The 27,368-nt window shown below is 47.2% G+C and overlaps 1 protein-coding gene across 2 annotated transcripts in view; it reads left to right on the forward strand.

Annotated features, from left to right (window-relative positions):
* plxnb3 (plexin B3) overlaps nucleotides 1-25,492 on the forward strand; it is a 111,460-nt gene extending 85,968 nt beyond the window's left edge. For both annotated transcript variants that reach the window (XM_080763958.1, XM_080763959.1), the window contains exons 17-39: nucleotides 223-359; nucleotides 1,989-2,165; nucleotides 2,948-3,110; nucleotides 3,224-3,355; nucleotides 3,475-3,579; nucleotides 4,359-4,520; nucleotides 10,751-10,902; nucleotides 10,985-11,085; nucleotides 11,361-11,578; nucleotides 11,843-12,021; nucleotides 12,280-12,346; nucleotides 12,558-12,704; nucleotides 12,923-13,003; nucleotides 13,157-13,235; nucleotides 13,394-13,497; nucleotides 13,839-13,920; nucleotides 14,138-14,304; nucleotides 19,413-19,573; nucleotides 20,888-21,035; nucleotides 21,581-21,645; nucleotides 21,833-21,908; nucleotides 22,903-22,977; nucleotides 23,340-25,492. In XM_080763958.1, coding sequence (XP_080620084.1) covers nucleotides 223-359; nucleotides 1,989-2,165; nucleotides 2,948-3,110; nucleotides 3,224-3,355; nucleotides 3,475-3,579; nucleotides 4,359-4,520; nucleotides 10,751-10,902; nucleotides 10,985-11,085; nucleotides 11,361-11,578; nucleotides 11,843-12,021; nucleotides 12,280-12,346; nucleotides 12,558-12,704; nucleotides 12,923-13,003; nucleotides 13,157-13,235; nucleotides 13,394-13,497; nucleotides 13,839-13,920; nucleotides 14,138-14,304; nucleotides 19,413-19,573; nucleotides 20,888-21,035; nucleotides 21,581-21,645; nucleotides 21,833-21,908; nucleotides 22,903-22,977; nucleotides 23,340-23,444 — 2,883 coding nt within the window. In that variant the 3' untranslated portion in view covers nucleotides 23,445-25,492. The remainder of the gene's footprint in view (nucleotides 1-222; nucleotides 360-1,988; nucleotides 2,166-2,947; nucleotides 3,111-3,223; nucleotides 3,356-3,474; nucleotides 3,580-4,358; nucleotides 4,521-10,750; nucleotides 10,903-10,984; nucleotides 11,086-11,360; nucleotides 11,579-11,842; nucleotides 12,022-12,279; nucleotides 12,347-12,557; nucleotides 12,705-12,922; nucleotides 13,004-13,156; nucleotides 13,236-13,393; nucleotides 13,498-13,838; nucleotides 13,921-14,137; nucleotides 14,305-19,412; nucleotides 19,574-20,887; nucleotides 21,036-21,580; nucleotides 21,646-21,832; nucleotides 21,909-22,902; nucleotides 22,978-23,339) is intronic.
* Nucleotides 25,493-27,368: the final 1,876 nt, after the last annotated feature.

Genomic DNA, 27,368 nt, shown 5'->3' on the forward strand with positions numbered 1-27,368 from the left:
TTGTAATCTGACTCATTCACTAATTTATCTGTGTGTGTGTGTGTGTGTGTGTGTGTGTGTGTGTGTGTGTGTGTGTGTGTGTGTGTGTGTGTGTGTGTGTGTGTGTGTGTGTGTGTGTGTGTGTGTGTGTGTGTGTGTGTGTGTGTGTGTGTGTGTGTGTGTGTGTGTGTGTGTGTGTGTGTGTGTGTGCGTGCGTGCGTGCGTGCGTGCGTGCGTGTGTAGAATCCCCAGCTGTCGTCCATGCTTCCCGACAAAGGTCCGGTCTCAGGCGGAACCAGGATGACCATATATGGTCGCCAGCTGCTTACTGGGCAGACCAGTGACCTTACAGCTTATGTAGGAACACTGCCTTGTTTAATGTGAGTACCATGACCTCTGACCTATCCTATACCTTGTCTTAACAAAGCGATTCTACACCTTTTTGACCCAATAACCCAGGGGTTTCCAACAGATTTTGACCCAGGGACCACCATTTTGACTAAGAGGCAGCAACCCGGGGACCACCTCTATTGTGTTGGGTGGGCTGACCATGCGTCCCGCATCTCGCGGGACAGTCCCAAAATTGCACACCCGCGAATCAAAGATATGGGAAAAGAATTGAGCATGTGATAACCATAATCACAATAATCTTTATAATCGTATTCCATCATATTCGAGGGCTTTTGGAGAGAAATTACTCTCAGAGGGCAGGTGTGCGAGTGTGTGTCTGTATTCAGCTGTGATGCTCGTTGATGCTCGTTATGCATCAAGGCAATTATGTTTCTGCACTGTACTGTCAAATTGGCCTACACCTGGCTCAATATAACTAAGTTATGAAACGCTTTATATTTATGTGATTCATAAATAAAGTGCTTTTAAACTGAAGATGATGGCCAATGTTGGGATAGTTCACTGAAGGACTTATTTTCTATGGATTACACACCCCATGGAGCCTTGAATTCATGGAGATGGAGTTTTTTTTATCACATTCCTAAGCCAATAATTTGATGTCCGGCAAAGTCTTCTGGAGGAGACTCAAAGTCCTGCCAGAGACTGGTTATCAATTTAGTGGCTTAGGAATGCGATAAAAAACTAAAAGATCTCCATGAATTCAAGGTGAACTGTCCCTTTAAGACATGAGGTCGATCTAAAAATCTGTTTTCTCAAAAACATTTGATAATGCATTAGGCAACAACATACTGTACATACACATTTGACATGGTCAGACATATTTATGCCAGAGGGATATGATGCTGTTATCTGTGTGTGACTATAGTGCTGTAGCAGCAGTTTTCAAGGCGGGATCTGGGGTGTGATGCGTTGTGAGCTTTTCTTGTTTTAGTGGAAACCATGCAACCACGGTCATAAAGCACAAATTACATGCTTGTTTTTTTTTAAATATTTTTTGGGCTTTTTGCCTTTACTGACACATACAGTAGATTGAATGGAAAGGGGAAGAGAGATGGGGGGGGGGGGGGGGGGGGGGGGACACGCAGCAAAGGTTGTCGGGATCGGGACTCGACACGCTGTCAGGCTGGATTACCAGCCTACTGTAAGTGCCCCGGGCCACAAATTGCGTGCTTGTTTTATCAACATTCATGTTTCTTGTTCAATGGAATGGCTTCTACTGTATTTATAAATACTACTCTGTCTCCCTCCAGTGGTGAGGGATAGGATACCGAGGATACCTTCATTTTACTCCTCTTATCCTTCTACTCATTTTCTTCCCTCATATCTCTGTCTGCCTGTGCCTAACGTTGGTTCATTGTAATGTCGCTGATCTACAATCTGAACCTTGTATTCCCTAACGTTGGTTGATTGCTTATTTGGATCTCAGACTTGGATTATGTTATTACGGTGCGGTTGCCCGAAAGGGCAACCACACCGTAGTGCTTTGCTTGTGCAACTTTAATATTCTATCTTAAGTAACACCCCAACGACTCGGGAATCGCGTGCTTCCACTTTGCTAAGAGATATGTTGTAACCACCCTGTGCTTTCTCTCCGCTAGTGTAGAGGAGGTCACCGACAGCCAGCTAGTGTGTTGTACTGGTCCCAGTAATCACACCGTCCAGCTGCGTGTCAGAGTCCAGTTTGGGAAGGCCACACGGAGCGTGCCCAGTGCCCTTTACCGCTACTTTGAAGACCCCGTCATCACTGAGGCCGCACCCTCTGAGAGCTTCTATGAGTAAGATACCTTTTTGCTTCTACACTATACCTATACATTCATGTTCTTGTATAGACCAATCTGGTCGAAGGGAGCACTGTTGAAACATGCTTTCTTCTCCTGAGGCCGATTATAAAAATATATACTTCCAACAGTTTTCTGATAAACCTGTGCTTCTATATCAGTGGTTCTCAACCTTTCCGTGTCAAGGACCCCCCGGAATTATCTGTATTTGCCCCGGCGGACCCCCATCTGAAAATATGTTGTTCCAGGAACCCCCCTGAAGATTTGAGTTAAAATGTTTGCTGTGAAAGACTATATATATTCAAAGATTTGTGCCACATTTTCATGATTTTTGAAAAATAGCAGATCTAAAAGCTCGTAGCGCGGCACTCGAGCTTGTAGATCTGCTATTTTTCAACAGCTAGAGTAAAACATAATGTTTAAAACACCAAACGGGGTTCGCGTCCAGAATGGGTTAAGGTGAGTGGCAGCAGTCTGTCTGGACCAACCACGTTGACGTATCAGTAGAACTTAACACATGTCCTGTTTCAGAGGTGGGCGGGTCATCAGGGTGAGTGGCAGCAGTCTGGACCAACCACGTTGACGTATCAGTAGAACTTAACACATGTCCTGTTTCAGAGGTGGGCGGGTCATCAGGGTGAGTGGCAGCAGTCTGGACCAACCACGTTGACGTATCAGTAGAACATAACACATGTCCTGTTTCAGAGGTGGGCGGGTCATCAGGGTGAGTGGCAGCAGTCTGGACCAACCACGTTGACGTATCACATGTCCTGTTTCAGAGGTGGGCGGATCATCAGGGTGAGTGGCAGGAACCTGGACGTTGTGCTGCAGCCTTTCATCATGGTGTGGGTGGAGCCTATCGGAGTCCAGAGAGTGAAACGGGGAAAACGATTGGCTCTCCTGAACGCCAAACAACTTGTGTTCAACAGCACCATGGAAACGGTAAAACAACCAATCAGAATTGATTGCGTACGGATTGCTATACTATATATAATGGCACAGCATCCATTCAGACAGTGGAATGTTGTTGAATATTATCGTCTGTTGGTTGACAGGTGTCAGATCGTTGTAATGTCTCATCACCGTTGGAGATGACCTGTTTGACCCCTAGAGTGACACCTGCTGTAAAGGTCAAGGGGTTGTGGTTTCAGCTCGACAACGTCAGGGTTCACTTTGAGCGCATCAAGGTACCCGTCTCTCTCTTCTCTACCTGTCTCTCTCTTTTTGTCTGTCCGTCTCTCTGCATGCCTCTGTCTCTCTGCCTGCCTGTCTGACTACCTGTCTCTCTGCCTGTCTGTCTCTCCAGGGCAAGAGGTTTAATTATTATCCAAATCCAGAGCTGTTCTCTCTGAATAGAGACACTCCAGATTCTCCCTATCGGTTCAAACCAGGAGGAGTGATTGCTGTTGAGGTAAATGCACGCACGCGCGCGCGCGCACACACACACACACACACACACACACACACACACACACACACACACACACACACACACACACACACACACACACACACACACACACACACACACACACTGACTGACTGACACGTGCATCACGTACGCACAGGGGTGCAGTGGTTAGCAATGTTGCCTCACAGCAAGGAGGTCCTGGGTTCAACCGTTGCCAGGGGTTTGCATGTTCTATCTGAGTTCCGTGGGTTCTCCTGTTTCCCTCCCACATAAGACATGCATGCTAGGCACATACTCCTGTCAGTCAGTCCCCGGGCGTTTCACTGTGGCTGCTCACTCCTAAGTAGTTGTGACGGGACAAATACAAAATATACCCAAGCGGTATAACCGTTTGTTGTCCAATTATATGAGGGCATGTAATCGTTATCCAATCAGAGGAGAGAAAAAAAAGGCCAATAACAATCTGTTTGCGGCAACCACTGTTTGCGTACATACTGTACACACAAACGGGAAGCACCCTATGATCCGACGAGGTGCGCTGGGGGTCGGGAGAGGGTGGGTGGTTAGGTTTAGGTGTCTGCCCCCGGGGGAGGTTAGGGTTAGGGTGAGGGTTTGAGGTAGGTTGTCGATCGGACCAATGGACCGTCGGCATATTGACGCGGACCCCACACAAACAACACTTACCTTAAAATATACACAAACGTCTGTGTGTGTGTGTCTGTGTGTGTCTGTGTGTGTGTCTGTGTGTCTGTGTGTGTGTGCGTGCGTCACATCCTCAGGGTGCGGAGCTGACCAGAGCCATCCGTAGAGAAGAGGTGGTGGCCCGTCTAGGAGATCAGGCGTGTGAGGTCAAGACCCTGGACAGCACACACCTGTACTGTGAGCCTCCAGACTCTCAGCCCAGCAGTCTGCAAGAACACCAGGAACTACCCAGCCTTAGAGTCAGTACACATTCCATTGCTTTAAAGGAAACCACAAAGTAAACAATTCAACCTACGGGGATTACTTAGATGTGTGATGCTTTTAATTGTAATATTTTTTTATTTGTAAATTGTTAACATTTTGTCGAAAAAATATAAAGCAATTGGCTTGTGTAGTCTCTCAAACCTGACAGCTAATTGTGGGGTAGCTGTTTCACCGGACCAAAAAACACACAGAGTTCAAGTTCAGAGTGCTAAAGCAAGGGCACTTTTATTTGTTTTCGCATCAAAAAAAGGTTAACTCATAGGCTCGCCCACTCTAGGGAAAGGGGCTTTGACTCAGTGGCTCTTGCTTTGTCAGAGCATGGTCATCAAATAAAGTTCCTTCTGTTTATTAAGGCTGGGGACCTTGTCCCACAGCATTCATCGGGGGGGGGGGCTAGGGACACTCCGGTGTCCCAGCCAGTATGCCTCTAGTTTCCAGAGCCCAGCGGTCACTTTCAGGTATGGGGTAGGTGAGCCTGAGAGATGAGATGCACAGAGTTAGTATTGACATCAATCAAGTTAACGTCGGGCTCATAACTGGTATATTAAATAGGAGGGGGAATCTGCATGGTTCAGTCTTACCGGATTGCCGCACGCCAGCCTGTCTCTCGGGAGAGTCTCTGAGAGTGTGCGCCGGAGAGGACAGAGACTTTTAAGCTGCCTGGGTGTGGTCGCGCAGCCGGTGTCCCATTAAGGCCGACGAGGAGCCGGGCTGGGATGTACCTCCCTTCCAGGACCCGCCCTCGTTGCCGTTGGCAACGCTTCACTCTGCCTGTCTCTCTCCCACTCTCCCCGAGGTGGCTATGCCGTGGCGCGCGGTCCCGGACCGAGACGCCACACATTCCCCCCCTATGTTTCACGCCGAGGCGGGAGACATCATGATCGCCTTCCTCTTCCTCCTCATGCAGTCTGGACAGTGCGTCTGCGTGGGGAATTGACTTCCCGGGTCGATGTTCCACCACAAACTTGTAATTTTGCAGTTCAATAAACCACCTCGTCACCCGACTGTTTCTGTCTTTGTTCGTGGCCATCCATTTTAGCGGCGCATGATCCGTTATCAGCGTGAACGGCCGGCCCCAGAGATAGTATCTCAGGTAGTGTATCGCCCACTTAATGGCGAGGCACTCTTTTTCTACTGTTGAGTAATTTCTTTCATGTTTGAGCAGCTTCCTGCTAATGAAGGAGACAGGGTGCTCCTCGCCGTTTATCACCTGGGATAGCACCGCGCCGATGCCTGTCCCCGAGGCGTCTGTGTGGAGAAGAAACGGCAGGTTAAAATTTGGCGATATTAACACAGGTTTCTGGCACAGTGCCTCTTTCAGCTTTGTAAAAGCCGTTTCTGCCTCAGAGTTCCACTTTATGTGGTGTGGCTCCCTCTGGCGGGTCAGCTCGTATAGTGGAGCTGCCACCGTGGAATAATTCTCAATGAATTTCTGATAGTAGGCTAGCAGTCCCAGGAAGGATTTTACCTGTCGCTTGGTGACGGGACGGGGCCACTCCTTGATGCGCTGTACCTTCTTTTCCTGGGGTTTTACGCATCCTCGTCCAACGGTGAATCCTAGGTAGTCAGTCTCCGTCATACCTATTCTGCACTTCTTCGCGTTGGCCGTGAGATTGGCGGAGCGCAGTTCATCTAGGACCGCCTCCAGATGTCTCAGATGCTCCTGCCAACTCTTGCTATGGATGATGACGTCATCGATGTACGCGGCCGCGTAGTCCTGGTGGGGGCGTAACACTCTGTCCATCAGGCGCTGGAAGGTAGCGGGGGCTCCGTGCACTCCAAACGGCAGGACCTTATACTGGAATAGCCCATCTGGTGTAGAAAAGGCTGTCTTTGGCTTGGCTCGCTCGGTTAATGGGATTTGCCAATACCCTTTGGTCAAGTCGAGTGTGCTGATGAACCGAGCGGGTCCGAGCCGCTCAATCAGTTCATCAATCCGGGCCATCGGATAACAATCAAAGTTCGATACCTCATTCAGTTTTCGGAAGTCATTACAGAACCGTAATGTGCCGTCAGGCTTCGGCACAATTACGATTGGGCTGCTCCACGGGCTGTATGACTCCTCGATTACATCTAATTCCAACATTTTTTTTACTTCCTCTCGTATTGATATCCGGCGGCTTCGGGGATTCTGTATGGGCGCTGTCTGATCACCACGCCCGGTTTCGTGTCTATGTCATGTTTGGCTAGGTGGGTTCGGCCTGGAAGCTCGGAGAACCGGTCGCTACAGCGGCTCAGCAGCTCATTCACCTCCTGGACCTGCCGGGGGGAGAGCTCTTCCCCGACGGGGACAGGAGGGGCCGCCTGCGGGGAGACAACAGTCAGTAATGCATTCACCGGTAGCGCGCTAGGCGGGTGCCACTTTTTCAAAATATTGACATGGTAAATCTGGTGGGTTTTCCGTCTCCCCGGCTGGCTCACTCTGTACGTGACGGGTCCCATCTTCTCCATTATTTCGTACGGCCCCTGCCATTTCGCTAGGAACTTACATTCACTCGTAGGTACCAGGACAAGCACCTTCTCGCCCACGTTGAATTCTCGTACAGCCGCCTGTCGGTTATATATCCTGGCCTGGTCCCTCTGCGCCTTCTCCATATGCTCGTTCACTAGGGGCCATATCGCTTTGGCCCGGGCTTGGAGTTGCTGGATATGATCCACGACACTGCGGTGTGGGGAGGGTTGGCTCTCCCAAGCTTCCTTGGCCAGGTCCAGCAGGCCCCGGGGTCTCCTCCCGTATACTAGCTCAAAAGGGGAAAAGCCAGTGGAGGCCTGGGGGACCTCTCTAATAGCGAACAATACATATGGAATTAAACGGTCCCAATCCTTTCCGTCCCTTTCCACCACCTTTTTCAACATCCCTTTCAGCGTTTTATTAAACCGTTCCACCAGCCCGTCTGTCTGGGGGTGATAGACTGAGGTTCGGATGCTGCGGACTTTTAGCCATTTATACAAGTGTTTCAATACAGTGGCCATGAAACAGGTCCCTTGGTCGCTTAGGATTTCCGAGGCGATGCCGACACGACTAAACAGCATCATTAACTCGTGTGCAATGACTTTGGAAGTGGCGGCGCGTAACGGTATTGCTTCTGGATAGCGGGTGGCATAATCCATAATGACTAGAATATAGCGGTGGCCACGGGCCGACTTCGGCAGTGGGCCCACTATATCCATGGCCAACCGATCAAAAGGTGTTTCTATTATGGGCATAGGGACGAGTGGGTTACGGTAATGGGGTTTGGGAGCCACGAGCTGGCATTCGTGGCATTCCCGGCAGAAATCCTCCACTGCTCTTTTTACTCCAGGCCAGTAAAACCGAGCGAGGATTCGTTCGTATGTTTTCTCTATACCCAGGTGAGCCCCCAGTTGGTGCGTGTGCGCCAGGTACAGCACGCGAGTCACATAACTTTTTGGCACCAACAACTGTTCAATTCTTTCCCCCCCTTGTTTTGTAACCACTCGATACAACCACCCATTTCTCACGATGAAATAAGGGGAGGTGTTGGCACTCACCGTTCTGTCGTCTGGGCCATCTATCTCCGCCACCCGTTGTCGCGCCGCCTCCAGGTTCGGATCTGCCCACTGTTGGGTGGCAAACTCGCCGTAGTGCACTGGGGGATCTGCGTCAGGGGGGGGAAACTCGGCAAACGGATCACTCTCCTCCTCTCCGGCGTCCTCTCTCTCTCTCTCTCTCGCGGTGTCCTCCTCGCTGCGCGGTTCGGCGCTCATCCCATTCCCCTGCTCGTCTGAAGGCGAGCTGTCACTCGGGCCGGCGCTCGAGCTGTCACGGAACGCGGGGCACGCTGGGCGTGGATCTTGGGTCTGCCCGGCGGGCCGGCGTCTACGTCGTTTCGTCCGAGCGCTGGACGGGGGGGGAACGGTGGGATTCCAGTACCGCTCAAAGAGAGGCCAGTCGGCGCCGAGGAGGAGGGGCACGGGCAGTCCGGGGACGACGCCCGCCACCACAGTGGCGCTTCCTCGCGGGGTCTGGATTCGGATGCTGGAGGTGGGGTAGCGCTTCACATCTCCGTGCACGCACGTCACGGGTACGGTCTCTTCCCCCAGGGGGCCCGCGAAAGCGGGACGCACCAGAGTGACCACACTGCCCGAATCCAGCAGCGCGTGCGTGTCTTTCCCGTCCACCTTTACCGGCAGGGAAGTCTGCTTCTTTTTTTTCTTTCCTGTGCCATATAGGCAGGGTCGTGTCGAGTCCGATGCGGCGGTGGCCATACTGACGTCCGCTCGGGCTGGGCACGTCCAAGACAGGTGGTCCAGCTTCCCACACACATAGCAGTGTCGGGGAGGCGCTCGACCCGATCGCTCTGGTCCGGCCTCTTGTCGGGGGGCCTGCGCCGGGGGTCCCGTGTTCTGTCGTCGTCTGTCCCGTCCACCGGAGCGCTCTTCTCCGGTCTGCTTCGGCGGGTCTGCCTTGTTAAGACTTCTCAGCATTTCGGTGTATGCTTGGTGATTCTCCAGGAGCGCTACCAGCTCGTCAATGGAGGCGGGGCTCACCTGGGCCGAGTACTTTCTGGCGTCTGGCGGTACGGCTCGGATACACTTATCTATGATCAGCCGGTCGACACAGGCTGGCTCTCCCGGGCTCAGCAGCCAACTGTGTGCCAACCGGCGGAGCGCGGCCACTTGTGATCGCGGCGGCAGGTTCGGCTGGTATGTCCAATTGTGAAAACGCTGGGCTCTGGCTGGTAGGCTTTGGCCCTGGCGGGCGAGGATGGCGGCCTTCAACATCTCGTATTCCCGGGCCTCAACAGCGGGCAGGTCCCGGCAGGCTCTCTGAGCCTCGCCTGAGAGGAACGGGGCCAATATGGACCCCCATTCGGCGAGTGGCCACCTCTCCCTGGTGGCGGTGCGCTCAAATAGCTCCAGGAAAGCCTCGATGTCATCGTCGGTGGCCAGTTTTGTCAGCACATCGCCCGGGGCCCTGGTGTGGTTGGCCTCTTGATTCATCCTCCTAAGCAGTCCCTGCATAGCGTCCTGCAGGTCCGTCTGGCTCCGTTGTAGGTCCGCCTGGCTGGCCAGGAGGGCAGTGAGGGCTGCTGCGTGTTCCATATAGGGTTGGGAGTTTAGGTGCGCTTTTGGTGAGGATCTACAGTACCCACATTCTCCACCATATGTGGGGTAGCTGTTTCACCGGACCAAAAAACACACAGAGTTCAAGTTCAGAGTGCTAAAGCAAGGGCACTTTTATTTGTTTTCGCATCAAAAAAAGGTTAACTCATAGGCTCGCCCACTCTAGGGAAAGGGGCTTTGACTCAGTGGCTCTTGCTTTGTCAGAGCATGGTCATCAAATAAAGTTCCTTCTGTTTATTAAGGCTGGGGACCTTGTCCCACAGCATTCATCGGGGGGGGGGGGCTAGGGACACTCCGGTGTCCCAGCCAGTATGCCTCTAGTTTCCAGAGCCCAGCGGTCACTTTCAGGTATGGGGTAGGTGAGCCTGAGAGATGAGATGCACAGAGTTAGTATTGACATCAATCAAGTTAACGTCGGGCTCATAACTGGTATATTAAATAGGAGGGGGAATCTGCATGGTTCAGTCTTACCGGATTGCCGCACGCCAGCCTGTCTCTCGGGAGAGTCTCTGAGAGTGTGCGCCGGAGAGGACAGAGACTTTTAAGCTGCCTGGGTGTGGTCGCGCAGCCGGTGTCCCATTAAGGCCGACGAGGAGCCGGGCTGGGATGTACCTCCCTTCCAGGACCCGCCCTCGTTGCCGTTGGCAACGCTTCACTCTGCCTGTCTCTCTCCCACTCTCCCCGAGGTGGCTATGCCGTGGCGCGCGGTCCCGGACCGAGACGCCACATAATCTACAGTCTACATAGACTCTGTAACTGTGCCCCCTGAATGTGCTGCAACGGAATTATCACCGTTTGTTATTTCCGCTCACAAAAGTATATTTTAAATTACAATAATATGTTTTTAATTTCCATTTATGCTAAGCAGCAACCTAGCTACTTTTGCTATTTGTCGCACAGCGAGTATTTACCACTGTCTTTAAGTGGTTAACTTCCTGATCTATCGGATGTATATAATATTGATTATCCTGTATATTTCTGTCAATATATTATTATTTATGTAGGTATATTTAGATTGTTTGTGCCTCACACAGAAACAACCTCTTGTCTGTCTCGCATTCATTGGCTTCAAACCTTGATGTCCAGTTGATTGATGTGTGTTGTGACCAATGGGTTGCAGGTTTCTATGGGCAATCTGCAGGTTGATTTGGGATTGGTCCAGTACGACACAGACCCCCTCCTCCCTCCCGTCCCATTCGTTGCTCAGGTGGGTCTTGGGGCGGGAGCAGCGATGGTCATCCTATCAGTGCTCATTATCATCCTGATGTACAGGTAAGCGCAGCACGCAAGCAAGCACGCACGCACGCACACACACAGGCACACACACTTAACATGTGTAATTTGTGTGTTACAGGAAGAAGAGTAAGCAGGCTCTCAGAGATTATAAAAAGGTTTTGTTGCAACTGGAGACTCTGGAGATCAACGTAGGAGACCAGTGTCGCAAAGAATTCACTGGTATGCCTGCACTGCACACGCACACGTGCACACATGTGCACACACACGCACAAGCACACATGCATGCCCACAGGAACACACCGCACGCATGAGCACACGCCAAAACTAAAGACTTGCAATAATTATTTTAATTAAACGTGTGATTTGATCGAAACCTTACACCAAACGATTCCGGTGACATTAGTATGACGTGCGTGCGCTTGTGTGTGCGTGCGTGCGCTTGTTTGTGCGTGCGCTTGTGTGTGTGTGTGTGTGTGCGTGCATGTCTCCATCAGACCTGATGACAGAGATGATGGATCTCAGCAGTGACGTGGGCGGTCCAGGCATTCCTCTGTTGGACTACAAGACATATGCAGAGCGCGTGTTCTTCCCGGGGCAACAGGGGGCGCCATTCAGCCAGCACCTGGACCTGCCCGAGTCCCGCAGACACACAGTGGAACAAGGCCTGGCGCAACTCAGCAACCTGCTCAATAACAGACTGTTTTTAATTAGGGTGAGGAGGAGATGGCTGTGTGTACGCATGTGCATGTGCACGTGTGTGTGTGTGTGTGTGTTAATGTAACCCATGTGTGATTTCCCGGTTTTATATTTGTATGTTATTTCAAGAGTTCAGTTAACGCGCATATGCACAGAAAACCAATGCCATTTTCAATGTTTTTAAAAAGTAACTTTTCTGTCCTGTCTCCCCCTCTCTCCATCTCTCTCTCCCTCTCTCTCCCTCTCTCTCTCTCTCTCTCTCTCTCTCCCTCCCTCTCAGTTTATCCATACATTAGAGGGACAGCAGGGCTTCTCCCAGCGTGACAGAGGCTACGTGGCCAGTCTGCTGACCATGGCTCTTCATGACAAGCTGGAGTATTTCACTGACGTGATGAAGAGCCTTTTACAGGATCTCGTTCAGCAATATGTAGACAAGAACCCAAAACTCATGTTACGAAGGTAAGGGCTATTATTATGATTATTATTATTATTATTGCTAGTTGTAAGCTAAATGGTAGCAGTGGTGTTCGTCGTAGTGGCAGTAGTAGCAGTAGTTGTATGACTAATAGTGGTAGTTGTAGTAGTAAAATCAGTAGTACTTTTTCAGTAGTATAAAATCAGTAGTATTTTATAAAAATATAAATCACTCATCCTATTGATTGTGTGTGCATGTGCGTGTGTGTGTCTGTGTGTGTGCGTGTGCGTGTGCGTGCGTAGGACAGAGACGGTGGTAGAGAAGATGTTGACCAACTGGATGTCCATATGCCTCTACTCCTTCCTCAAGGTATTGTGACTGTCTAATACTAATAATGTTTCTTTATATGTTGATAGTTCATGTTCAGAGAGACGTGTTGACGGTGTGCGTGTCTGTAGGATGCAGCAGGATAACCTCTGTACGTGTGTTTGTGTGTGTGTGTGTGTGTGTGTGTGTGTGTGTGTGTGTGTGTGTGTGTCTGTGCCTGTGTGTCTGTGTCTGTGTCTGTGTGTCTGTGTAGGAGGTAGCGGGGGAGCCTCTCTACATGCTGTATCGTGCCATAAAGTACCAGGTGGATAAAGGACCTGTAGACTCTGTCACTGGGAAAGCCAAACGCACTCTGAATGACAGTCACCTTCTGAGAGAAGACATAGAATACTGTGCTATGGTACACACACACACACACACACACACACACACACGCGCACGCACGCACGCACGCACGCACGCACGCACGCACACACCTATACAAACAAAACAAATGCACATGACAGCTAAAGTGCATTTGACAATCCTAACATTTAACGTTGTTTCTCTCTCCATTTATCTACCTGTGTGGTTGTGTGTGTGTGTGTGTGTGTGTGTGTGCGCGCGTGTGTGACACAGACTCTGACAGTGTTGATTAAGAATGGAGTGGAGGTCCAACCGTGTCCTGTTAAAGTTCTAGATACGGACACCATCACACAGGTACCTGTCTGTCTGTCTGTCTGTCTGTCTGTCTGTCTGTCTGTCTGTCTGTCTGTCTGTCTGTCTGTCTGTCTGTCTGTCATGAGCCTACAAGTCGGTTGGGAGAAAGTCAAAGTATTTTTAATGATGTCTGTCTGTCTGTCTGTCTGCCAGGTTAAAGATAAGATTCTAGACCAGGTTTACAGAGGAGCCCCATTCTCACAGCGGCCATCAGCTGACTCCCTGGACCTAGGTACTGTAAAAACATGCACGCACGCACGCACAGCCTCTCTCTCTCTCTCTCTCTCTTCTCAACACTAACATACAGTAATCAACATTACACTGACATATCAGTAAATAATATTAACAGTAATTAGTCAGATTCCATAATGTTCTGGTTTGTTTTGGCAGAGTGGCGCTCAGGTCAGGCAGGTCACCTGACCCTGTCGGATGATGATGTCACAGCTATTGTCCAGGGGCGCTGGAGGAGACTCAACACTCTGCAGCATTATAAGGTGCGACCTCTAACGTGACCCTTAACATTGACCCATTTTCCTAGAAACTTTGTCATTGGTCGATTTGCCTGTGTACTTCCTGATTGGTTAGTCATTTCGACCGGGCTTTTTTCGACCAATGACAAATCTTCTAGGAACATCTTTGAATGCAGATTGTGGCCCCTAGATGTGTCACAGAGACTACGGTACATTTATCTGGGAGCGTTTTACTCATTGCTGGCTGTCTGAATACCAACAAAAATGTTGACATATTGCTTATAGCTACTTTAATTTAGAGATGGAAGTACTATATTCTCAGGAAACCTACTTTCATTGAGACATACATCTCCTGTCTTCAACAGGTTCCTGATGGCGCGACTGTGGCTTTGATTCCTCGATCTCAGAGTTCTGTTGGGATCAACCAGGTGTTTCAGACTGGAGAGAGTAAGATTTATTAACAGTATACAGTATAATATGTAATTAATTTACTTAACACAGTTTGGTGACACTTTATGTGTAATTTGATTACCAGGAGAATAAAATAACATTGACATTAAACCTTGATGTTAGAGCGATGAGAATCTCTTCCCGAACGAGCACAAGTGGACTAAAAATGACAGTGTGTGTGATACAGAGATTTGTCCCTACTTGGCTCCCGTAGAGACGCCCATGCTGGAAGGTGAGGAGGAAGAGGGTGTTCGTCTGTGGCACCTGGTGAAGAGCAACGAGGAGCCAGACATCCCTAAACATCGCAAGAGCAGCATGAGGGAGAGAGAGAGAGCTAAAGCCATCCCTGAAATCTACCTGACTAGACTGCTGTCTATGAAGGTACATAGTCTGTCTGTCTGTCTGTCTGTCTGTCTGTCTGTCTGTCTGTCTGTCTGTCTGTCTGTCTGTCTGTCTGTCTGTCTGTCTGTCTGTCTGTCTGTCTGTCTGTCTGTCTGTCTGTCTGTCTGTCTGTCTGTCTGTCTGTCTGTCTGTCTGTCTGTCTGTCTGTCTGTCTGTCTGTCTGTCTGTCTGTCTGTCTGTCTGTCCGTCCGTCCGTCCGTCCGTCCGTCCGTCCGTCCGTCCGTCCGTCCGTCCGTCCGTCCGTCCGTCCGTCCGTCCGTCCGTCCGTCCGTAAGCCTAAATTATTAGTCACATGACTGTGTCTTCACCTTCACCTATCCCGTAACCCCGGAGGGTCGTTGGGGCACCACAGACGATCTGTTGACCAGCTCTCTCCATCCCTCTCTGTCCTCGGCAGCTCTCATTGCTTCACTGAGTTTCAAGTGTGTCCATTCTCCGATGTTATCTTCCCATCTTTTCTTTTGTCTCCCTCTTCTCCTGCCACCTCGTACGGTACCTTGCAGGATGGTCTTTGCAAGGCCAGAGGATCTGGTGATGTGTCCGTACCACCTCAGTTTCCGTTTTATGACCGTAGTAAGAAGGTCATCATGTGGGCCAATGGCTTGGCTGACCTTTTGCCGTACTTCCTCGTTGGTGACGTGTTGGGTGTAGGAGATACCCATGAGTCTTCTGTAGCATCTCATCTCCATGCTCTGTATTCTCCTCTGGAGCTCAGCTGTAAGGGTCCAAGTTTCGCAAGCATATAAGAGGATTGACATGACAAGTGATCGCAGTAGTCTCACCTTTGATGACAGACTGATGTGTTTGTCTTTCCATATGGGCTTGAGTTTTGCCAGGGCAGCAGTTGTTTGCGCAATTCTGGCAAGGACTTCCCGTTTGGATCCTTCATCGGACACGATTGCTCCAAGATATTTGAAACTGGAGACCGTGTCCAGTGACTGTCCGTTGACTTGGATGTCTGAGCATATGCCGCTGACGTTGTTGGTCATCATTTTTGTTTTCTCTGCATGGATTTCCATTCCATAGGCTCGGGAAGTGTTGTCAAGCCTTTCCACTAGGCTGGCAAGTTCTTTTTCTTCTCCAGCTAGCCCATCAATGTCATCCGCAAAGCGGAGGTTGGTGATTGGTCTGCCTCCTATGCTGACAGTTCCTTCATGGTCTGTCAGGGCATCCGTCATGATACGCTCCAGAAAAATGTTAAAGAGAATGGGCAAGAAGGCATCCTTGGCGCACTCCAATTGTTGTCCTGAACCAGTCTCCGATAGCTCCGTTGTAGATAACTGCGCTGGTAGCTTTGTTGTACAGTTGTTGTATGACATTGACAAGGTTAGGGTTGATGTTATATTTCCTCATGGTCGCCCACAGCGCAGCATGCCATACCCGGTCAAAGGCTTTCTTGAAGTCAATGAACACGTGGTAAAGGTGTTGTTGATGCTGCAGATATCTCTCGCAGATAATCCTCAGGTTGAATATCTGTTCTGTGGTGCTCCTTCCTGCCCTAAATCCAGCCTGTTCTTCCGCTATGATTAGTTCAGCTTGAGGTTTTAACCTATTCAGCATAATTTTCAGAAGGACTTTGCTGGGATGGCTGATGAGACTGATGGTGCGGTAGTTTTGGCACAGTTGAAGATTGCCTTTTTTCGGAAGTGTGATGATGAGTGACTGTGTCCATGATGTGGGCCATTCACCACTCTGCCAGATTTTATTGCACAGGATGGTGAGGGTGTCGATCATGGCATCTCCCCCTGCTTGGACGAGCTCTGCTGTGATGTTATCTACTCTAGCAGTTTTTCCTTTTTTCAGTGCTCGGACTGCTGCCACAACTTCTTCACGGAGGATGTGAAGCTTGTCTTCTTCCTCCGTGGATTGAGGACATGTCAGGACTGTTGGATCTCCGTTTGCCGTGTGGTTGTAGAGGTCAGAGCAGTATTCTGTCCACCTATCCAATATGTTCTGTTCTTCCGTTAGGCTTTCACCGGTCTTGCTCTGGATTGCAGAGACTCTGGTCGGTTTTGGTCTTGTTAACTTGGTCTTGGTCACATGACTGTGTAAAAAATATAATAAAGCTAAATGCAATAGGGCCACCTAATGGAATCGGTGATGATAAATAGACGCATGAACAAAAATGGAATATAACGAGAGCCAAAATGAAACTCAAAAGAATAGTGAAAAACAAAGCCATTGTCTTCCTTTGTTGGAACAACAGATATTAGAGTTTGTCCTTTTTTTTAAGTGCGTCTCAAATTCTGCATAATAGTGATAATACGTGTATTTGGGGGTAAATGTTTGGCGATTTCTGTGTATTTCACAGAAATTGCAGTGGTAAGTTCCATCCGTGCATAGACAGGCCTGTCTTCAGGGCCAGTCTAGCCCAATTTGTAACCTCCTCCCACGCTGTACAGTACCCCCGGGACTCAGTCACACAGCATTACCATCCGGCATACCATATAGGGGCGACCAGGCCAAAACCATCTATTTTTGACCGTTTTCTGAACATTGTATCGAAAATGTTCCTACAGATGTATTTAGTAAAGACCGAGTGGTAAGATGAAATAAAGCGGCTGTGAAACAACCTTTTAAACCAGGTTTTTCTGACAGCCGCTGTCAATTTCAACACACACAGGTGTTCCTGATGTGCTGCTGATGGGGAACACGCTGTGGGCTAACCGGAGGCAAACCGGAGCCTGAGATATACAGTATACTTAGTTTTGCTAAGGTGTTGCGCAACGGAAATATTGTATGAATCGACAGGCTCATTGTGAGTGTAAATCAGGCATAAGCCTCAGAACCAATTGGCTTAGGGGATTCCTTCCATGGAATCTATTGTCATTAGGACCGTGATGGAGAGTTTGGGGTTGCTTGTATTTAAATTATTATTTGGAGGGGATGTTGACCTATTTCTGCTTGGCAGGCATTATGTGCTGTACTACTGTACTACATCTCGATTGTATGTTTGACCCAAATACAAAAATGTTTGACCCAAAAAAAAGAAAGTAGATGTTTACTCAGCGGACCCCAGACTTCACTGCGATATAGAGCAATGGTTTCTGTGACTGATAGGAAATGTTTACCCGGTTTGTAATTGAAATGTTTCTATTGTGCACTGATTTTACTTTTATTTTTTATATTTTATATCAGTTCTATTGAACTGATATTGTGGTGCCCCTATATTTTATGATCCCCTTTTGTTCTTTTTCTTCTTATTTTAGTTTCCTGATAAAGACTCTTGGCTAACACCATTTTAAAAGGCTGCTTAGCAGTCTATCCTATCAAGCAGCAAGCTTGCTGCTTATAGCATAAATGTAATTCAACACATGACACTGTCGGGTATTTTCAGTTAGTGGAACCATGAAGACATCTTAAAAAAAAAAAAGAAAGTATTATTTTTTTCTTTTTCTTTTTTACAGTTACAGGAGTTTTCACTACATGGCGTTTGTCTTATGAAATGTAAGCTACAGTAACCCTAATCACAGTAACCATCATGTCTTCAGTCATTTTCAAGTTACTGTAGTCAGTACTAGTCACTTCAGTTCAGCACAGCTGTATTGTATTGTAGTATTGAATCGAGAATCATTTTGAATAGAGAATAGTTTTGAATCTGGAAAATGCTTTATAATTTTTAATAAATCGTTTTTTGGATTGATAATCGCGTAGAATCGAATCGATTTTGAATCGAATCGTAACCCCAAGAATCGGAATCGAATCAAAGATTTGCAGCCCTAATTTTAATACAAGGTGTTAAGGTGCAAGCACACCTAGCTCTTAAGGGTAAAGGGAATGGGAGAAGACACTGACTTGTCTAAATTATATTATGTCCCACTTTGTGCCCAGGTAACGTGCACGTGCAGTACCACAATTGGAGTTGGACTGCTATGGACATGCCCCACATGTCTGCGCCCTACGCTTTAGACCGTATACGTGCCCCACATGTCTGCGCCCTACGCTTTAGACCGTAGACGTGCCCCACATGTCTGCGCCCTACGCTTTAGACCATAGACATGCCCCACATGTCTGCGCCCTACGCTTTAGACCGTAGACATGCCCCACATGTCTGCGCCCTACGCTTTAGACCGTAGACATGCCCCACATGTCTGCGCCCTACGCTTTAGACCGTAGACGTGCCCCACATGTCTGCGCCCTACGCTTTAGACCGTAGACATGCCCCACATGTCTGCGCCCTACGCTTTAGACCGTAGACATGCCCCACATGTCTGCGCCCTACGCTTTAGACCGTAGACATGCCCCACATGTCTGCGCCCTACGCTTTAGACCGTAGACATGCCCCACATGTCTGCGCCCTACGCTTTAGACCGTAGACATGCCCCACATGTCTGCGCCCTACGCTTTAGACCGTAGACATGCCCCACATGTCTGCGCCCTACGCTTTAGACCGTATACGTGCCCCACATGTCTGCGCCCTACGCTTTAGACCGTAGACATGCCCCACATGTCTGCGCCCTACGCTTTAGACCGTAGACATGCCCCACATGTCTGCGCCCTACGCTTTAGACCGTATACGTGCCCCACATGTCTGCGCCCTACGCTTTAGACCGTAGACATGCCCCACATGTCTGCGCCCTACGCTTTAGACCGTAGACATGCCCCACATGTCTGCGCCCTACGCTTTAGACCGTATACGTGCCCCACATGTCTGCGCCCTACGCTTTAGACCGTAGACATGCCCCACATGTCTGCGCCCTACGCTTTAGACCGTAGACATGCCCCACATGTCTGCGCCCTACGCTTTAGACCGTATACGTGCCCCACATGTCTGCGCCCTACGCTTTAGACCGTAGACATGCCCCACATGTCTGCGCCCTACGCTTTAGACCGTAGACATGCCCCACATGTCTGCGCCCTACGCTTTAGACCGTAGACATGCCCCACATGTCTGCGCCCTACGCTTTAGACCGTAGACATGCCCCACATGTCTGCGCCCTACGCTTTAGACCGTATACGTGCCCCACATGTCTGCGCCCTACGCTTTAGACCGTAGACATGCCCCACATGTCTGCGCCCTACGCTTTAGACCCTATACGTGCGCCATAGCTTGTCTAAACGGGGTCTATTTGTCTCTCTCTCTCCAGGGAACTCTACAGAAGTTTGTAGATGATGTTTTCGTGGCGATCCTCAACACCAAACGTCCTCCACCGATTGCCGTTCGGTACTTCTTTGACTTTCTGGATGACATGGCAGAAAAGCACGGCATAGATGACCCGGAAACTGTTCACATATGGAAAACAAATAGGTACAGTATACTAAAAAGAAGCTTTCCATATAGACAACCTACAGTAAATACCACCAGGAAATATACATTAGGGATGGGATGGGTGGTGGCAGTACACATGATTCTTATTATCATAAGAAAAACAACACGGCATACTTTACATCTGGAGTATATTTTTTAATCTGAATATACAAATGAAAATGTTCTCCTTTTTCCGAAAATTCACTGAAATCTTTGAATATAATATACTCTTTCAGAAGACTTTTTCAGGCCTAAATGGGTTAAGTCCTTCTGACTCTGTAGAGAGTAGGATGCCTTGAACACTATCCCATCATCACAGCCTAACTGACTCTGTAGAGAGTAGGATGCCTTGAACACTATCCCATCATCACAGCCTAACTGACTCTGTAGAGAGTAGGATGCCTTGAACACTATCCCATCATCACAGCCTAACTGACTCTGTAGAGAGTAGGATGCCTTGAACACTATCCCATCATCACAGCCTAACTGACTCTGTAGAGAGTAGGATGCCTTGAACACTATCCCATCATCACAGCCTAACTGACTCTGTAGAGAGTAGGATGCCTTGAACACTATCCCATCATCACAGCCTAACTGACTCTGTAGAGAGTAGGATGCCTTGAACACTATCCCATCATCACAGCCTAACTGACTCTGTAGAGAGTAGGATGCCTTGAACACTATCCCATCATCACAGCCTAACTGACTCTGTAGAGAGTAGGATGCCTTGAACACTATCCCATCATCACAGCCTAACTAACACATCCAGACTCTGTAGAGAGTAGGATGCCTTGAACACTATCCCATCATCACAGCCTAACTAACACATCCATTTCACATATTTATCTGCACTGGTTAAAGAAGCACTTGATTCGGGGGTTAGGCCCACCATGCCATCTTGGTTGTTGAAATCAATGTTTCTGTGTTGTAATCTAAGCAGATCAGTGTTGTTGGGGGGGCCTGAAACATCAGGCTGCCAAAGCCAAGACAAGTCAGATATTTAGGACTATTTAGGACATTGAGATGTCATTGTCTTGCATTCTTATTGCTTTTAGATGGCCTTTCATATGGGACAGAGTGACAGCACGGTACGGCGCAGGGAACATAGTTGAAATATTCGATTCAATATGCTTTATTGGCATGAAAGTCGCATGAACCATACATGAAAGTGAAACACTGACTCTCTTTCTGTCTTTGTGTATGTGTGCTTGTCTCTCTCTCTCTCTCTCTCTCTCTCTCTCTCTCTCCGTCTGTATCTCTGTCTGTCTGTCCATCGTTCTGTCTGTCTGTCTGTCTGTCTGTCTGTCCCTCCAGTCTCCCTCTGAGGTTTTGGGTGAACATCTTGAAGAACCCTCAGTTTGTGTTTGATGTCCAGGTGACAGACAGCATGGACGCCTGTCTGTCTGTCATCGCCCAGACCTTCATAGACTCCTGTACCACCTCAGAACACAAAGTGGGACGGGTATGTATCCGTCTGTCTGTTCAGCTGTGGCTCAGTGTTTTATTAGCTACCGCTATGTGTTCTTTCTTTTGTATGTATAGCAGTGGCACTGGTTACCAAACCTTTTCATGTCAAGGACCCCCAAATTGACACTAATTGGCCCGCAGACCCCCATTAGAAAAGATATGCCATAAGAGAAGATTTTCATGGCTCTAGCAGTGATTCTCAACCATTTTAATTTCAAGGATGCCCCAGTTTGACATGCATAAGGCTACGGACCCCCATTTAATGACATTTCTATCTCTGGGACCCCCAATTCATATTGTAAAACCAATGTTAATTTAACTGTCTGTCAGAGAGTGTACAAAACGGGTCCATTTGGTTCTACACTCTCTGAGTTATAGACCCATAAGGGTCCATTTGGTTCCTAACTATTATTTTGCTGGGGACCCCCTGGAACTCCCTCAAGGACCCCTGGGGGTGCCCGGACCCCACTTTGGGAACCCCTGACATAGAGACATCTGTTCTAATAATAATATTTATTGTTTTGTAACTTTTGTTCGTAGGACTCTCCGGTTAACAAGCTGCTGTATGCCAGAGAGATCCCTAGATATAAACAACTAGTGGAGAGGTCAGAACACTACACACTAACACTGATGTACTACTTTTCAGTTTCACTTACTTCAGTCATATTTACTGTGTACTGTATTACTAGTGTATATAGTGATAATGATCCTGTGTATTATTGACATAGGATGGATGTTGTAGTAGTAGTAGTAGTAATGTTGTAGTACTGTAATACTGTGTATTTATTTCAGGTACTACAATGACATCCACAAGGCAGCCTCAGGTTGTTATCAGGAGATGAACTCTACACTGACTGAATTGTCTGGGGTTAGTAATGCACGCGCGTGCGCGCCACACACGCACACACTGGACACATGTACACATGTAGTGAATATGGTTACAATTAATTGCGACCAAAGGTCCCAGTTGACTATGGAATCATGCATTTCCCGTCAGTCAGTTAGTCAGTCAGTGTATCACTCAAAATCCACATACATGAGGAAGCATCCATATATTGTGCCCAGGTCTCGTGACATCACTATGACATCATCAGGGATGATAGTAAACCAGGGATCATAGTAAATGCAACGTGCTGTCGCAATTAAGCCCATATATGGAGATCCCTGATGTTATCAATATTAGTATATGGATATACTGTATGTCAGAACCTGTTCTGACATTCCATATGTTGATCCTTCCCCATCCATCCTTCCTATTAGATGTCTCCCTTTTGACTGATACCTGTCCATTTAAACTCTAGACGGGCCTGCCCCAAAGTTATTTGTGTAGCTGTGCCCGGCGAAAACTAGAGTTCTCAACAGGCCCGAAAATGGAGGCCCGGCCCTACCTGAGGCCCTCATCAAACCCTGTACACTCAAGACACTGCCCCGCTGCCAACCTTAGATCTCCATATATGCATTTACAATTTACAAATGTAGTAGTTATCATGAAACATGCGTAAGCTAAGAACACAACAGTGGAATATCTATATAATGAAACTATACTATAATATACTATACTATACTATACTATGCATATATACTATAAAGTGCTAAGACTATATAAAATGCAATTCTAGTGCTGTCTACGTAACATGCTATAAGTCTGTATAAAATGCTATTTAAGTCTACATAAAGTGCTATCTAAGGGGCTAGGGTAAGTGCTACGAGCCATGATGGAGTCTGAAAAGGTGAGTTTTCGCTTCTCGCCCTCTGGCGTCTTACTGGTAGTGTACAGTGATTTTGTATTGACAGATGTCCCATTCGAAAGAAATATTTTGTATTTTTAATACCTGCTTCTCTGTCTGTCTGTCTGTCTGTAGAGTTTTGCATCAGAGATGAACACTGTTGTTGCGCTGCATGAACTCTACAAATACATCAACAAATACTATGACCAGGTAAAAAACACACACACACACACACACACACACACACACACACACACACACACACACACCTGCTGGTCAGAAGGCTGACAAAGTACGAGCTAACTTAACTTTTTACGTGTTGGTCTACATTGTTGAAGAGCAGGAGTCTGTTTCAGCGATATCAGATCATTATTTACATTTTCGTCAATCAAGACATAGTGACTACAGGTGGATAAAGATGGTGACGTACCGTAGGATGTGATCTAGGAGAAGTCTTTCTCTCATGCTGTCTCTAACCTGTCCCTCAGATCATCCTGTGTCTGGTTGAGGACAGCGTAGGATGTGATCTAGGAGAAGTCTTTCTCTCATGCTGTCTCTAACCTGTCCCTCAGATCATCCTGTGTCTGGACGAGGACAGCGTAGGACAGAAGATGCAGCTGGCCTACCGACTGCAGCAGGTCGCCGCGCTGGTGGAAAACAAGGTCACTGACCTATGACCCCAAGGATGAAACCCCTCCTCGCCCCGGAGGACCTCTCAGGTCTCCCTTCCTCTGACCTTGAACTCATGGAAGGTAGGAGGGCGTGGAGGTCACGGCGACCTCTACACGAGTCGATGCTTTCGAGCAGTGTGTGTGTGTGTGTGGTCCAGCGTGTGAACGAGAAAAAGCACAAAGACATGAACCTGATCATCTCTGGGGTCATTAGAACAGAAACTGACAATGATAGTGACCCCTACGTGACCCCTGGGGTCGGACCCAGTGAATCAGCATAAAGCACAACCCCCAACACCCATGAACTTTGACCTTTGTCCAGGAATGGAACTCTTAATTATACTGGAGAAGACTGTCCATGGAGGTAGAGACGGCAAACACACACACACACACACACACACACACACACACACACACACACACACACGGTCTGTACTTTGTGTGATATGTGATATCACGTGTGTGTGTGTGTTTGTGTGTGTGTGTGTGTGTGTGTGTGTGTGTGTGTGTGTGTGTGTGTGTGTGTGTGTGCGTGTGCGTGTGTTATTATATTGTCAATGAGTGAATGCATCGTCAATGGCTGAGAAGTTAACCATTTGAGCCCTGTTCTGTACTCTACAAGCCCACGTTTCAAAACATTTCAAATTAATATTTTTGGGAGAGAAACTAAAGACAAATGGCTCAAAATAGGGACACCGGGTTGAAAGTGGTCTCACTTTAGAGTTGTTGTTCTGATAACCAGTGAAACATTACCAGCAATAAGTTGAGTGGCGTTGTGTAGAGTTGAGTGGGTGTGGTATCATTTTATTATTATCCATTCTTGATTTCCCCAAATGTTAAACTTATATTACAGAGGCAGAAGATGCAAATCGTGTCTTATTATACCAGCCACCTACAGTACAATTCATACTATTATTCTTGTTGACTACTAACTACTAGCCTACATTTGACCTTTATTTAACTGAGTTAAAGTTCACCCAAAGTTCAAGACACATAAATACAGTACATTCTCCATTGAAGTACAGAAAGATGTGCCCCCCTAACTTACCCTTAAAGATAAATAAAAGAAAAGGCTTCACATGTTAAAGTCACAGCAGGATTATTTCTAAAATGCAGACCTGCACTTTATTTTAGAAATATTTTAAACCAGTTTGCTTGCTGATCTGGTGAAGACCAATCTCACCAGCTTATTGTTTCAAGTTAAGCTTTTTTGTAACTCTGTTGTTCTGAGACAATCCAACTAGTCATGTCGTCAGGGACTCAATGCCTAGAACTACTGCCTGCACTGCATTATTCCACAACCTTCAAAGCACAGAAGACCCACACACACACGTAAGGTTTAGGCATGGGTGTTTGAATGAATAGCAATAGTTAGAAGAAGCACAGGAACAGATGCTGTGACTCCAGCCGAAGTCGAATCTCGAATCCAAATAGTTTTTAAATGTGTTATTGAAAGGACAATACAAGCTGTGGGCTTTAATATATTCCGACAATAGATCGAAACATTGAAATGATAAACTATCTATACCGCCGTACTGACAAATACGTTTAGTGGAACAGAAGATAAGATTTGTGGTTTCAGTTCGTGCTGCTTGTCTGTAAAACAAGCTGGCCTACTGTACTGCTCGTCTGACCAGCTACATGTCCGTCTATATGAGGTTTTAGAATGACCACAAGCACTACTGTACTACAGTACAACACAGCTTTAGGAGCCTACGCCCAAATACAGGGAGCTACTGAATATACTAAATGTAGTCTATTGTCATCCATGAGAATCCTGCAAATGTAATCATGTGTAGACCATGGTGATCAGCAGAACAAAGCCAAACCAGCCTAGCATTCCAACAGCTAGCATTAAATCAAGCCTGAACAGCCAATGGAAACCTCTGAGCAATAATAATAATGAAAATAATAATGATCCGTCAGTCAGGAAGATGAAGAACAAAGAAAATGAGCAAGACAAGTGTGTGTGTGTGTGTGTGTGTGTGTGTGTGTGTGTGTGTGTGTGTGTGTGTGTGTGTGTGTGTGTGTGTGTGTGTGTGTGTGTGTGTGTGTGTGTGTGTGTGTGTGTGTGTGTGTGTGTGTGTGTGTGTGTGTGTGTGTGTGTGTGTGTGTGTGTGTGTGTGTGTGTGTGTGTGTGTGTGTGCGTGCGTGCGTGCGTGCGTGTGTGTGTGTGTGTGTGCGCGTGTGTGTCATCACAAAGGGGAAACTCTGGTTTGTTCGTTAATTACTAACTTATTGTTTGTAAATAGATATATATGTATAGTGTGTAAACTGATGGAAAACCAAATGTGCCTTAATTGTCATAATTATTCTACCATGTACAGTACAGTCGTATGCCACTGAACTCTGTTCCGTTAGCCAATCACCATGTACAGTACATTCGTATGCCACTGAACTCTGTTCCGTTAGCCAATCACCATGTACAGTACAGTCGTATGCCACTGAACACTGTTCCGTTAGCCAATCAGGCCACCAGCTTTCTGTCTGGTCAGCCATTACAGTGCAAGTTTCCTATTTGTTCAGCCAATGAAATACCAGCTTCCTAGAGCCCAAGAATAAAATTTAAAAAATACATAGAATTCTATCAAATATATAAATATCCCTCTGTATACTGGCAACATGCCCTTGTTTATTCACAACTTTGGCCACAAATATGGAGATAAGATGTTTCTGCCGGAAAGAAACAAATGACATATTGCAGTTCCCATGACACTTCCCACTTGTCATGAATGCCAATGCTGATTTGAGTTTGAGTCAACTGGTCACGCCTCTCGCGGCCTAGAAGCTTGACAACCAGGCTTACACTGTGGTCATCTTTAAAGTTTCTCAGTACAGGTCAGTAGGATATGGCAAAATATTAATTATTTTGTGTTGCTTGAGATGACGTCACAATAATATAGCTGTTGTTTCGATGAATTGAGTAGAAAGGACCCCAATGGAAAAGCCATAGGCTTTCTTGGGTTTAAATCCTCTTAGCAGACCGTGTCTTGAAATGTACTTCCATGTGCTTTTCTCTGCAAACTGCTAATAAAGTATTCAATCAATCAATCCATCAATCCATCAATCAATAGCTCATGTTTAAAAGTGAGCTTCCATTTCGTATTTCATAGAACTGGCTTTCATGTCGTTGCCTCTGAGGATTGATCTACAGAAATGAACCACCATTTTGCTCTACTTCACGATGCGATATAATAGACTATTTGACTCAAACTTGTGGCGAAATCAGCACTCGTGCCATGAAAGCAGTGTCACTCTTATGATTTGCATTGGCGTCATGTCCAGGGGATTATGGGTATCTTATTTTAATTTAGTATTATCCACGAAAGGTTTGACTGAGCATGTCTGAACAGAGTAATTGTCAATTCTTTCCTCCAGGAAACATTTTATAAGAGACAAGAGTAGATGTCCCATTGTTTCAAAATGGCTCGCATCTTCTCTAATGTGTTCTGTTGTATTTTCTGTGTTTTATTGTGTTAATGATTTTTTTTATTCTTTTTTTTTTCAGTTTACTTTATTTTATTTTGACCCCACTTTGGCACTTTGTTTTGGATTTTATTCGTATTGTTAGGATAATATCCTAACAATGTTATTAGATCATATTATGATCTGACCACTAAAAAGCATTTGTGTAGTGGGATACTGAAGAAGACAGTATTTCTGGACTATGAGGGTCTTTTTAGAAGCACTATTAGAATGTTGCCTCAATTGACTTTTATCATGACCCATCTTGAAAGACTCGATGAGAATGAAAGTGTATATTTCCTGGACTACTTACTGGGGGGCTGTGAAGCACTATTGCAATGGTTTGAAATGACTTTGGTGGTTGATTCCCAATGTTAAATAACTGATCGCAAAAGGCAATAATGGAACATGAACTTTCTTCCATGTTTGTGAGAACGGTGTGTTCTACCTGTAGTATAAGAACAA

The sequence above is a fragment of the Protomyctophum bolini genome (assembly GCF_963924005.1).
Source record: "Protomyctophum bolini genome assembly, chromosome: 5".
Taxonomy (NCBI): Eukaryota; Metazoa; Chordata; class Actinopteri; order Myctophiformes; family Myctophidae; genus Protomyctophum; species Protomyctophum bolini.